The 13,341-nt window shown below is 38.3% G+C and overlaps 1 protein-coding gene across 2 annotated transcripts in view; it reads right to left on the bottom strand.

Annotated features, from left to right (window-relative positions):
- Positions 1–2,523: 2,523 nt before the first annotated feature.
- The window catches only part of SMN2 (survival of motor neuron 2, centromeric), a 46,102-nt gene continuing 35,284 nt past the window's right edge, over positions 2,524–13,341 (bottom strand). The window contains exons 8-10 of one of the 2 annotated variants that reach the window (XM_040451310.1): positions 10,637–10,687; positions 6,590–6,615; positions 2,524–2,880 (exon numbers count right to left, since the gene is read on the bottom strand). In XM_040451310.1, the coding sequence (XP_040307244.1) occupies positions 10,640–10,687 (48 nt within the window). In that variant the 3' untranslated portion in view covers positions 2,524–2,880; positions 6,590–6,615; positions 10,637–10,639. The remainder of the gene's footprint in view (positions 2,881–6,589; positions 6,616–10,636; positions 10,688–13,341) is intronic. The other variant, XM_040451318.1, reaches the window with a different exon arrangement.

Here is a 13,341-nt window from a genome sequence, read left to right as displayed (position 1 = left end):
GGGCTAACGACTAGAGCAGAGGTCAAGAGCTGGGACACTGAGCCGATTGAGCCACCCTGGCAAACCTCCCACAAGCACTCTTTATGCTGACTTCTCCCTGTCTTTAATTCTTTGTTCTTCCACTTGCTGAGGCCCAAAATCTTGGGGGGGGGGTCATCCTTGATTTCTCTCTTTCATACTCTACATGTAATCTACTGGCAAATGCTGAGCTTTACTTAGCATTTGTCAATAGATCCCATCACTACTGACCACTGGTCCTAGTCAGCCTGCTTCCTCCCTTGAAACTTATGGCCTATTTTCTATTAAAAAAAATTTTTTTAAGCTTATTTTTCAGAGAGGCAGAGGTAGCATGAGTGGTGGAGGGGCAGATAGAGAGGGACAGAGAGAATCCTAAGCAGGCTAAGCGTAGCCAGTACAGAGGCGGATGTGGGGCTGGAACTCACGAAACCATGAGATCATGACCTGAGCTGAAACCAAGAGTCGGACGCTTAACCAGACTAAGCCACCCAGGTTGCCTGTAAGGTCTATTTTCAACACAAAAATTGCAGTCATAAGACTCTTCAATACATTAGATCACGCTATGCCTTTGGTTCAACACCTTCCAATGGATCCCAGATCAAAGTAAATACAGTGGTCTATGTGTGACCTGACCCCTGACTACCTACCTCTCTTACTTACCTCGATCTTTTTAATCTCTCCTCCTTGCTCACTTCCATTCCAGCCATACTGATTTCTTTTTGCCATTCCCTGAACAGGCCAAACTTATTCTTAGGGCCTTTGTGCTTGTCATTTCCTTTGCCTGGGAGGTTCTCTATTTATGCGAATGGCTCTCATTTTCTTCACATCTCTGCTCCAATGTCAGCTCAATTTCCCTCACCATTCTTTTTTTTTTTAACTGTTTAAAATTTTATTTTTAATCTCTACACCCAAATGGGGTGAACTAACAACCCCGAGATCAAGAGTCGCATGCCCTACTGACTGCGCCAGCCAGGTGCCCCCTTGACCATTCTTTTTAAAAAAGAAGGGGCGCCTGGGTGGCGCAGTCGGTTGGGCGTCCGACTTCAGCCAGGTCACGATCTTGCGGTCCGTGAGTTCGAGCCCCGCGTCAGGCTCTGGGCTGATGGCTCGGAGCCTGGAGCCTGTTTCCGATTCTGTGTCTCCCTCTCTCTCTGCCCCTCCTCCGTTCATGCTCTGTCTCTTTCTGTCCCCAAAAAATAAACAAACGTTGAAAAAAAAATTTTTTAAAAAGCATCCACAGGGGCCCCTGGGTGGCTCAGCAGGTTAAGTGTCTGACTGTTGATTTTGGCTCAGGTCATGATCTCATGGTTCACGGGATCAAGACCTGTCCTTTCAGCGTGGAGCCTGCTTGGGATTCTTTCTCTCCCTCTTACCCTTTCTCGCATGCTCGCTCGCTCTCTGAAAATAAAATAAACAAAACAAAGCATTCACATTCCAATTGCCTTCTGCCTAACCCCCTTTCCTGCTTCATTTCTGTCTATGGCATGTATTACTATTGCCACCTTATACATTTTGTTTACTAGTGTTCCCCACCAATGTAAGCAGGAACTTTTGTCTGTTTGGCTTACTGTGGTCTCCAAGCACGTAGAAGAGTACCTAGCACACAAACAAAACTGAATGAATAATTCCTGAGATGAATGATTTGCCAGAACCTGCAACCACTTTCCAACGGCATTAGGTATCAAAAGACGTAAGATGCAAAAATGTCTCTGAAAGCAAATAAGCTACCTTCATACCTGAATTTAACCTGCCACACCTACTTAGGCAATGAAAATATGCAGAATGTATAAAATACTGGCTGACTGTCATGAAAAATAAAAATCTACTCACCGGTACCAGAAAGCTTAAGCCACTGAATATCCCATTCTGTGAAGCTTACTTACCAGGAATTGAATGTTCATTTTATTCAACAAATATGTACTGGGCAGCTACAAACAGGTTAGGCATATTTAGTGTTTCCAGGCAAAATCTCTGAAAGAAATAGAACTTTTTATATTAACCTCTGCTCCCACAGCTAAAAGGACTAGGAAGAATCCCTGGTGCATGGATACCAATGCTTACACTCAATTGAAACAATAGGATTTTCTCCCTCTCCTGAGAATTTGAAGTGACACACACATAGTCAAATGGATGATAGACGGAACCACAAGGTAGTGATGAGGGCAGAATAGCTTGGACAACCATGTTAGGCAATGGGCATGATGAAAATGTGAAGGAAGCTAGATGAAAGGCAGATAAGTGAGAGAAAGAGGAGAGGATAATGACAATATGACTTCCAAGAAACGGAACAAAGCCGTGGTTCCTGACTGGCGAGGTCTACTCCTGTGACACTCAGCTTCAGAGAAGCTGTGTTTCTTAAGCCTGGATTATCAGCAACACTGTTTTACAACTGGTTGGGTCTTTACAATACTACCTTTTCTCCAAATAAGTCTGACTAGTTCTCTTTATCCGTTACTAGATTTCCCTCACCATATATATTCTAAAAAAAAAAAAAGACTCATACAGTCAAGCTTAAAAAAAATTTGTCATTTATTTTTAAAGGCATTAATAAAAAGCTTAACATACTTACTAAGAAAGTTACAATATACAAATATGTTCAGTCGATATTTTCACAGATTGACTTTTCTGCACTATGTGTGACTTTGAGTTTCTTTTAGTTACTCACATTTCCACTGTTGAGTTATTCAAACTGATTATTCCCTTGAAACACATGGCTGGTTATCGAAGCATGAGTCACATGCAACATAGGGCAATGCAGATGGCTATGCCACCCAACCAACTGTTCATGAAGAAAAACATGAAATTTTATTCACATCAACCATGGCGCATCAAAATACCATTCTCCTTGGGAGAGAGCTGCACCTGAATTTGGAGAGAAAAAGTCCAGATATAATTATGCAATTTAAAAACTTATTTTCTTATAAAATAAAAAAAAAGGAAAGCAATACACTCACCATGGTAAATAAAACTAGAACAAAAGTATGCTAATATAGACTTTATGCAATACTAAATTCAATCTTTATGGGATAAATAATTAGACTAATTGTGATATTCATTTGGAAGAGTAAATGTGAAAGATTAAAAAAAATTTAAGGAGCACTGGTATTTCATCTGTCCTAACAGAATTTTTTTTTTTTTAATTTTTTAAACGTTTATTTCTTATTGAGAGACAGACAGAGACACACAGGGTGAGCAGGGGGAGGGGTAGAGAGAGGAGAGACACAGAATCTGAAGCAGGCTCCAGGCTCTGAGCTGTCAGCGCAGAGCCCAACATGGGGCTCGAACAAACTGTGAGATCGTGACCTGAGCCGAAGTTAGTAGCCTAAGCAACTGAGCCACCCAGGCGCCCCGGTCCTAACAATTTCTTTTTTAAAGTTTATTGAGAGAGAGGGGCACCTGAGTGGCTCAGTCAGTTAAGCATCTGACTTCAGCTCAGGTCATGATCTCGTGGTCTGTGAGTTCAAGCCTGGCATCAGGCTATGTGCACAGAGCCTGGAGCCTGCTTCCGATTCTGTGTCTCCCCCTCTCTCTGCCCCTCCCATGCCCATATTCTGTCTCTCTCTCTCTCAATAATAAATAACCTTAAAAAAATTAAAAAAAATTTTTTTGAGAGAGCGAGTGAGCTCGTGTGCAAGTGGGGTAGGGGCAGAGAGATAAGGAGGAAAGAGAATCCCAAGCAGGCTCCACACTGTCAGTGCAGAGCCTCACATGGGGCTCGATCTCACAAAACATGAGATCATGTCCTAAGCTGAGATCAAGAGTAGGATGCTCAAATGACTGATCCATTCAGAGCCCCAAAAGTACTGTGCTTTTATGGAATCCACGGGAATCAAAGAAATGATAAACTAGAACATAGTAAAAATGTATCTGAAATCTAGAATGAGTATTTATAAGATAAACATATTCAGGTTCATGCATACTAATGAACAGTTAGCTGCATATAAACAATGTTATCTACTTGGGCACCTGGGCGGCTCAGTTGGTTAAGTGTCCAACTTCAGCTCAGATCATAGTTTCATGGTTTGTGGGTGTGAGCCCCACATTGGGCTCTGTGATGACAGCTCAGAGCCTGTATCCTGCTTTAAATTCTGTGTGTGTGTCTGTCTCTGCCCCTGCACTAGAGCTCTGTCTCTATCAAAGATAAATACACATTAAAAAAAAAAAAGTTTTAAAAAAGGAAAAAAGAATGTTATCTGCTTTAGGGTGTCTGAGTGCCTCAGTCAGTTGGGCATCCAACTCTTGGTCTTGGCTCAGGTTATGATCTCATGGTTTGGGAAATTGGAGCCCCACATTGGGCTCTGCGCAGACAACGTGGAGTCTATTTGGGATTCTCTCTCTCCCTCTCATTGATTGATTGATAAATAAAACAATAAATAAAACGTTATCCACTTTAGATACACAGACATACATGCACATGAATGAAATACTGGGAAAAGATGGAGTAAAAACTTGGGTTTGCTGTATGTAATTTCTCAATGAAATTGCTAACAAAGTTATTTTCACTCTCTGTTCTATGTAGACTGCTTGTAAAATGACTTGAAAAGAAATGCATTCAATTCTCATTATTCATGGTAGTTATGTTCTAAAAAGTCACAACAGGGGGTGCCTGGGGGGCTCAGTCAGTTAAGCGGCTGGCTCTTGCTTTTGGCTCAGGTCCTGATCTCAGGGTTGGTGAATTAGAGCCCTATGTCAGGCTCTGAGCTGACAGTGTGGAATCTGGTTGGGATTCTCCCTCTCTCCCTTTTCCTCTGTGCCTCCCCATCTCTCTCTCTCTCTCTCAAAAATAAATAAATAATAAAATTAACACTGTTGTTTAAAGTAAAATAAAATAAAGTCACTAAAAACAATAAATTTGTGAGTACTAAGCCAATGTTCCTAGAAGAAATACAAGGCTAGGTTCAGGCAAGCCTCTGGTCACATTCTTATCAACTGACCAATTCCTAATCTTTTAAAATGTGTCTTTCTGATGAAAGACACGTTACTTAATACATATTGATGTTACAGGTGACTTTTTTTTTTTTTTTTTTTTTTAAGTAATCTCCAAGCTCAACCTGGGGCTCACACTCACGACCAGGAGATCAAGAGTCGCATGCTCTACTGACTGAGCTAGCCAGGCTCTTCTAACATACTAATGATTCATTAACACTGAAATTACAGTCAGTGGCACTAAGTCATGCCTGAATGGGGCTTACCTAACACATATAATTTCCCTGTCAGGCACATCACAGCCTTCTTGCACTTGGGAACACAAAGCACAATGTCTGGTGTCCACTTTAAAGAGTGAAATCAAAAGGCGCAGACACATGAATAATGTGGCACTAAAAAGACTGCACAAAGAATGCTTGTTTAGAGCAGGAGATGACACATGAAGACAGAGCACTGTTCAACCTCAGCTGAGAGTATCTGTGTCAGAGGATTCAAATTTTTTGCCACTCTGCCCTTGTCAAGTAATTCTTGACTTGGGTATGATAGATAAATTTTGGCAAGCTGGCAAATTTGCAAACACAGAGTCTGTGAATGAGAACTGACTGTAGATAAACTATGAAAAACAATTTAAAGTAAACAGAAATATCTAAAATGATAAAGGGAAAATAATCAAATGGATAGAGGAGAGCAAACATTTCTGTTCAAATGACAAGAACCACTATCACCAAAAAGGAAGGTCAAATAAATGATAAACTAGAAAGCAAGTATTTGCAAATCCTATCACAAAGAATTCTTGCAAAACAAAAAGGAAAAACATAGATCCCAGTTAAAAAGTGGGCAAGGTGATACTCATAGTTTCCAGTAAACATAAGACAGAGCTCTTAAACACACAAAAAGATGAACTTTACAATAATAAAATCAATAAAAAAAATTATAAATACAATTAGAGGACTATTTCGAACTATTTGACCATGAATGATCCAAAGGTTTCACAGATTACTGAATAAGAATGTGGGAAACAGGAGCTCTCAAACAATGTTGGTGAGAATATAAATACAGTCTCTACTGAGAAGCAACATGGAAAAAATCTATTAAAATTATAGATGGAGGTTCTCTTCAATCTAGCAGTTCTAATTCTAGAATCTATATCCAGATTAGAATTATAGATTCTATTTAGAGAATTCTAAAGATGTGTTCATACATCTACAGAAAGAATTATGTAAAAGAATATAACTATAGCATTAAATAGCAAACAACTGGGAACAACCTAAAATTCCATCCATAAGAGCTCAATTAAATTAGTACAATTCTGTATACAAAAATATCATGCAATTTTAAAAAAACATTAAAATTTTTTTATACATTTATTTATTTTTGATAGACGGAGAGAGAGCACAAGTGGGGGAGAGGCAGAGAGAGAGAGAGAGAGAGAGAGCGAGCGAGCGAGCTGAAGCAGGCTCCAGGCTAGGAGCTTGCCAGCAAAGACCCCGACGCGGGGCTCGAACTCACAAACTGTGAGATCATGACCTGAGCCAAAGTCGGATGCTTAACGGACTGAGCCACCCAAGCGCCCCAAAAAACAGAACATTTTTATATCCTGGCATTGAGGATTCTCCAAAAAAAATTCTGAAGAAAAAGCACTTACCTAATAAAGAACACTGTATGAATCACCTATAAAAATGAAAAATTTAAAGAGTTGGAAGGAGTAATCATGAAACATCTTATCAGATCTATTTCAACTATATATTAATTTTACTGCCAATAAATGTACACAGCACAACACAACCAAATAAAAACGAAGGGTTTTGTTCTGTGAAGTCTCCCTCACATTCTAGTCCCTCTTCAGAGATTACTTGAGTACAGCCCTGAGGCGACCCATCAATTCACACAGAGACATGTATGTAAATGCGTTTACATAAATGGCAGGTAGCATAACACATTTCTGCCTCTAACTTTCTTCATTTAAAAATATTTTCCTATCAGATTGCTCTATATAACAAGCAACAATGTAATTTTTTAAAATAAAATTAAAAGAATGATAGAATACAAGGATCCCCATGCTTCTCCAGAGTTTTAGGCCACTGCTGTTTACCAAAGACTTACGCTAGCAACAACTGTTTTCACTAAACAAAAAAGTCTGAAGAGGATTTACCCTGTTATGAAAAAAGGCAAAGGGGTGCCTGAGTGGCTCAGTCGGTTAAGCGTCCGACTTTGGCTTAGGTCATGATCTCACATGATCTCATGGTTTTGTGGATTTGAGCCCCGAGGAGGCCGGAGCCTGCTTCGGATTCTGTGTCTCCCTTTCTCTCTGCGCCTCCCCCTGCTCTCACTCTATCAAAAATAAATACACATTAAAAAAATAAAGAAAAAAGTGATGTCAAGGGAGGAAACATGTATTGTGCACAAAATGCTATGATGGTATCCGTATCAAATATAGATGAATATGGAAAAGTGTAAAATAATACATGAAAAAAGAATACTGTGATAGACACACAGCTTAATTAATTTAAAAATAGTGAACATTTTTCTTACATACTTTTCAAACATAAATAGAAAAAGGAGTACAATAAACATCAATATGCACACCGTGTACACTCAACAGCCATAAATGCATGCACACACACATTTTGCTAAATCATGTTTTTTTAAGTTTATTTATTGGGGGGGGGGAGGGGCAAAGAGAGAGAGAGAGGGAGAGAAAGAGAATCCCAAGCAAGCTCTTGGCACTGTCAGCACAGAATCTGATTTGCTCAAGCCACACCCCTGGGATCATGACCTGAGCTGGAATTAAGAGTCGGATGTTCAACCAACAGAACCACCCAGGCACCCCACTCCCAAGACTTTTATAGATGGCTCTTTCAACCAGATTCCAACCAGGGATACCACATTGCATTTGGCTGTTGTCTTCCAAGTCACTTTTAATCTAGAGCAGTTACTCCATGCCTTTTTTTTCACTTTAATTAAAAAAAATTTTTTTTTAATGTTTATCTTTTGAGAGAGAAAAAGAGAGAGAGAGAGAGAGAGTGTGTGTGTGTGTGTGTGAGAGAGAGAGAGAGAGAGAGAGGGAGGGAGGGAGAGGGGCAGAGAGGGAGACACAGAATCCAAAGCAGGCACCAGGCTCTGAGCTGTCAGCACAGAGCCTGTTGCGGGAACTTGAACTTGGCGAGCTGTAAAATCATGACCTGAGCCGAAGCTGGACACTTTACTGACTGAGCCACCCAGGCATCCTTTTTTTACTGACTTTTTGAAGAAAGGAGGCCAGTTATCTACTACAGCATTTCACATTCTGGATCTATCTGATCATTTCTTTTGTGAGGTCATTTAACTTGCTGCTCTAGCCCACTATTTCCAGTAAATGGGAAGCAGATCTTATAGGCTTGATTAAATTCCAGTTACACTCTTTTCACCGAAACACTTCACAGGCTATTTTGTGTATTTCACCCTGCATCATATCAAAATCAAGTCTGTCCCATCACAGTAGTGCAGTATCACCAGTGATTCTAAGAATCTCTTTACTGTAAAGATGGTTTTCTTTCCACACCACTAACCAAGTATTTGCTGAGATGAAACTTTGACATCATGATGATTCTAGAGAGCACGTAGCTCAATCTTTTATCAAATTGTTTTGACAGCAAATGCATTTAATATTACTATATGTAGAAAACCCTAAAGACTGCACTAAAAAACAACTAGAACTGATAAATGAATTCAGTAAAGTCACAGGATACAAAATCTGTTACATTTCTATACACCAATAATGAGCTAGTAGAAAGAGAAATTAAGAAAACAATCCTGTTTACAACTGCACCGAAACCAATAAAATATCTAGGAATAAAATTAGCTAAGGAGTTTAAAGACCTGTGCACCTGAAAACTGTAAGACACTAATAAAAAAAAATTGAAGATAACACAAATAGAAAAATATTCCATGCTCATGGAAGAGTTAATATAATTAAAATGTCCATACTACCCAAAGTAATCTACAAATTTAATGTAATCCCTATAAAAATACACAACATTTTCCATAGTACTAGAACAAATAATCCTAAAATGTGGATAGAACCACAGAAGACAAAGAAGTCAAAACAATCTTGAAAAAGATGAATCAAACTGGAGGTATCACAATCTCAGATTTCAGGATACACGACAAAGCTGTACTGATCCAAACAGTATGCAACTAGCATGAAATCAGACACATAAATAAGTGGAACAAAACTGAGAGCTCAGAAATAAAGTCATGCTTATATGGTAATTAATCTTCAACAAAGGAGGCAAGAATATACAATGGGGAAAACCCAATGTCTTCAACAAATGGGGCTGGGAAGACAGGACAGCTATGAATGAAACTGGACCACTTTCCTACACTATAAACAAAAATAAACTCAAAATCGATTAAACACCTAAATGTCAGACCTGCAACCATAAAATTCCTAGAAGAAAACATAGGCAGTAATCATTTTGACATTAGCTATAGAAACGTTTTTCCAGATATGCAGCCTCTGATAAAGGAAATAAAAACAAAAATAAACTACTGGGATTACACCAAAATAAAAAGGTTCTGCACAGTGAAAGAAACCAGCAAAAATGCAACCTATCAAATGGAAGAAGATATTTGCAAATGATGTATCTGATAAGGGCTTAATATCCAAAATACATAAAGAATGTGTACAACTCAACACCAAAAAATTAAATAATCCAGCTGAAAAATGAAAAGACATGAATAGATATTTTTCCAAAGAAGACATACAGATAGTCAAGAGACACATGAAAACAGGCTTAACATCACTCATCATCAGATAAATGTATCTCTAAACCAGAATGAGATACCCCTCACACCAGTCAGAATGGCTAAAATCAAAAACACAAGAAATTGTTAACTATTAGCGAGGATATGGAGAAAGAGGAACCCTCAAGCACTATAGATGGTAATACAAACTGTGCAGCCACTGTGGACAACAGTATGAACATTACTCAAAAAATTCACAATGGAATTACCATATGATCCAGTAATTCCACTACTAGATATTTACCCAAAGAAAATGAAAACACCGATTTAAAAAGATATATGCATCCCTGTACTTACTGCAGCATTATTTATAAAAGTCAGGATATAGAAACAACCCAAGTGTCCGTCGACAGATGAATGGATAAAGATGTGATGTGTACACACACACACACACACACACACACACACAGGAATATTACTCAGCCATAAGGAACAAAACTTTGCCATTTGAGACAACATGGATGCATCTAGACAGTATAACAAAAGTAACTAAACTAAGTCAGAGAAAGACAAATACCATATGATTTCACTCATATGTACAATTTAAGAAACAAAACAAAGGATCAAATTAAAAAAAGAAACAAAAAACAGACTCTTAAATATACAGAGCAAACTTGTGGTTGACAGAGGAGAGGTGGGTGGTGGGATAGGTGAAATGGGGAACGGGGATTAGGAGTACAGTTGTGGTAAGCACTGAGTAGTGCGTATAACTGCTGAATCATTGTGTTGTACACCTGCAAGTAAAATAACAATGTTAACTGTACTTGAATTAAAAATAATTAAAAACATATTTAATAGCTTTACATTAGCTTTTGTTTTTTTAACATTTGATTTTTAAAGATATGTTTTCCCCAAACTGAAATACATATAAAAGTAAGAATCACTTTTATAATGACAGTAGACTTACTTCTTAATTGAAATGTGAGCACCTTCCTTCTTTTTGGTTTTGTTTGAAACCCTGTAAGAAAACAAAGGAATTTTAAAGAATAGCATACACATTTTATACAGATATGAATAAACACTTTGTTTCATACAAGATGTTTTACTAATTCTATTTAACAAAATATCAGAAAATAAGTTTATGGTCTTCAAATGTGCTTTAAAAGTGATCCTAAAGACGAGCACCTGAGTGGCTCAGTAGGTTGAGTGTCCGACTTGGGTTCGAGCCCCACATCTGGCTCACTGCTGTCAGCATACAGCCCACTTGAGATCCTCTGTCATGTTCTCTCTTTGCCTACCCCCCGTTTGTGCTCTCAAAAATAAATAAAATCTTTAAGTGTTCCTAAAATAAACAATTATTAGGCTGTTGTTAAGAAATTTTCTTCTTTGGGGGTGCCTGGGTGGCTCAGTCAGTTAGGAGTCTGACTTCAGTTCGGGTCATGAGCTCGCGGTCCGTGAGTTCGAGACCCGCATCGGGCTCTGCGTTGACAGCTTGAAGCCTAGAGCTTGCTTCAGATTCTGTGTCTCCCCCTCTTTCTGTCCCTCCCCCCACTCATGGTCTCTCTGTCTCTCAAAAATGAATAAATTAAAAAAATTAAAATATAAAAAAGAAATAAAATTTTCTTCTCTCACTATGCCCAGTGATGTTCCTGAGCTAACTTACACCTTAATTCTTTCAAGTAAAATAAACACTGTGTCACACTCATTTATTAAAATAAAACCATTAAGGACCACTACATACTAAAGAACATTTTAGAAGTTAAAAACAAAACAAAACAAAACAAGATCAATACTCAAATATTTATTGTTTTTCCTGGTCAGACCTAACGCAAATGTCCTATTCATCTCTTCTGGCTTCCACATCTTCTATCTTCCCTTTTATATATACTAACTTTCTACTTCATTGTTAATCTATGTCTTACAGGCCATAAGATGCATTAAAAGTTATTTGTTCTTAAGAAGAACCAAAGTTATAGCCTATTTTATGTTATTCCAAGAACACTACTTTCAGGTCATTTGCATTTGCTTGGATTTCTAGAGGTTAAGAGCTGGACCCAAATTCTATCTAGCTGCTCTTATGGGAACGGGTTGCCAACAAAAAAGTTGTCCAGCTCGTGTTTCTGTGAAGCAATGGTTAAGAAACACTAGCTGAAGCTAATGGTGGCTCAAACATACTTAAGCGTTTAGGAAATCTGACAATGAGTAGTGGCTTCTATTTAATGGTAACAATTTCAAAGAGACAAAAAATGCAAGATCCAGGAAACTACAATTTCTTTGCATTTTTGAATGTAAATGTATGTTTACATTGTATTGTATACAAATATAGAAATAATACTCTGTAATCTTAAGATCCTTTCTCAGGAACAAGTCAGTCATAGTTGGCCCTGAATTTGAGGCACACAATTCTGGGGACAAGACTGCTTTCCCCAAAACTGCGACTTGAACTCATAAAAGAAACAGAAACATCTGCAACTTAATGGTCAGGACCATAGTTAAAAGTCCAGTGCAAATCTGCTAGGCTTTAGTAACACAGTATAATCAGGTACATGTAATAGTAGTGCTTATAAATACAAATGAACCAAGTCTAACTTTCATCCATGTCATCCTTCAAATTAAATATATTTAAAATGTCAGTACGTTCCTATCCTTTAATGGTTGCTAGAACTATCAAAATAGAAAATCAGGTCCATATCTACTTAAGGCTGTGGTAAAATAGATGTTTTCTTTTTTTTTTTTTGTAATGTTTATTTTTGAGAGACAGAGTATGAGTGGGGGAGGGGTGGAGAGAGGAGGCGACACAGAATCCGAAGAGGCTCCAGGCTCTGAGCTGTCAGCACAGAGCCCAACATGGGGCTCAAATTCACAAACCGTGAGATCATGACCTGAGCCGGAATCAGATGCTTAACTGACTAAGCCACTCAGGTATCCCCAAAATAGATGTTTTCAAGAGGCAATACACATGGAAATAAAAATTGTGGGAAGCCAGTCAGCAGTATCAAAAGCTATTAAAATGTTTACACTTTTTGACTCAGTAACAGTACTTCCAAATATCAAAAGGAAATAATCTACAAGAAGCTTTATATCTAAAAATGGTTATCTACGAATCAGAGGAAAAACGTGTTAATGTTCAACATTCAGCAAACTATGAACTTATTCTGAGCCACACTGAACAGGAACTAGGCACTATCCCAGATGCTAGAATGCCAAGAGTTACCAAGATAGACAAGGTTCTTGCTCTTATGGAGCTTATGTTCTACTGGAGAAACAAACAGGTAAGGAAAATCAGGTTTCATAAATGCCACACAGAGAATCTAAGTGGGGTGATATGATAGAGCATGTGGGCATATCAGTTCTGGATTAAACTGGGAGAAATTTCAGGTGAGTTCTGAAAGACAAGAAGCTAGACAAGTGAAATCTGGGTTATGAGTTTCCAGCCTAAAGAGCAGGGAGTACAAAGGCCCTGAAGAAGGTATAAACCTGGTATACATTTGAAGAGAGGCCAGCTTTGTAAGAATGGACACGCATAGAATAAAATGTACATACAGAAGTGGGCAATATACACATCATGTAACATTCTGCAAACCAGGATAAAGTTTTGATTTTAACATAAGTGGAACTGGAAGGTATCAAAGGGTCTTGAGGGGTAGATCTGATCTATGTTACATTTTATTT

The sequence above is a fragment of the Herpailurus yagouaroundi genome, unplaced genomic scaffold (assembly GCF_014898765.1).
Source record: "Herpailurus yagouaroundi ecotype Mexico unplaced genomic scaffold, PumYag 29, whole genome shotgun sequence".
Taxonomy (NCBI): Eukaryota; Metazoa; Chordata; class Mammalia; order Carnivora; family Felidae; genus Herpailurus; species Herpailurus yagouaroundi.
This window is presented reverse-complemented; position numbering and strand designations above follow the sequence as displayed.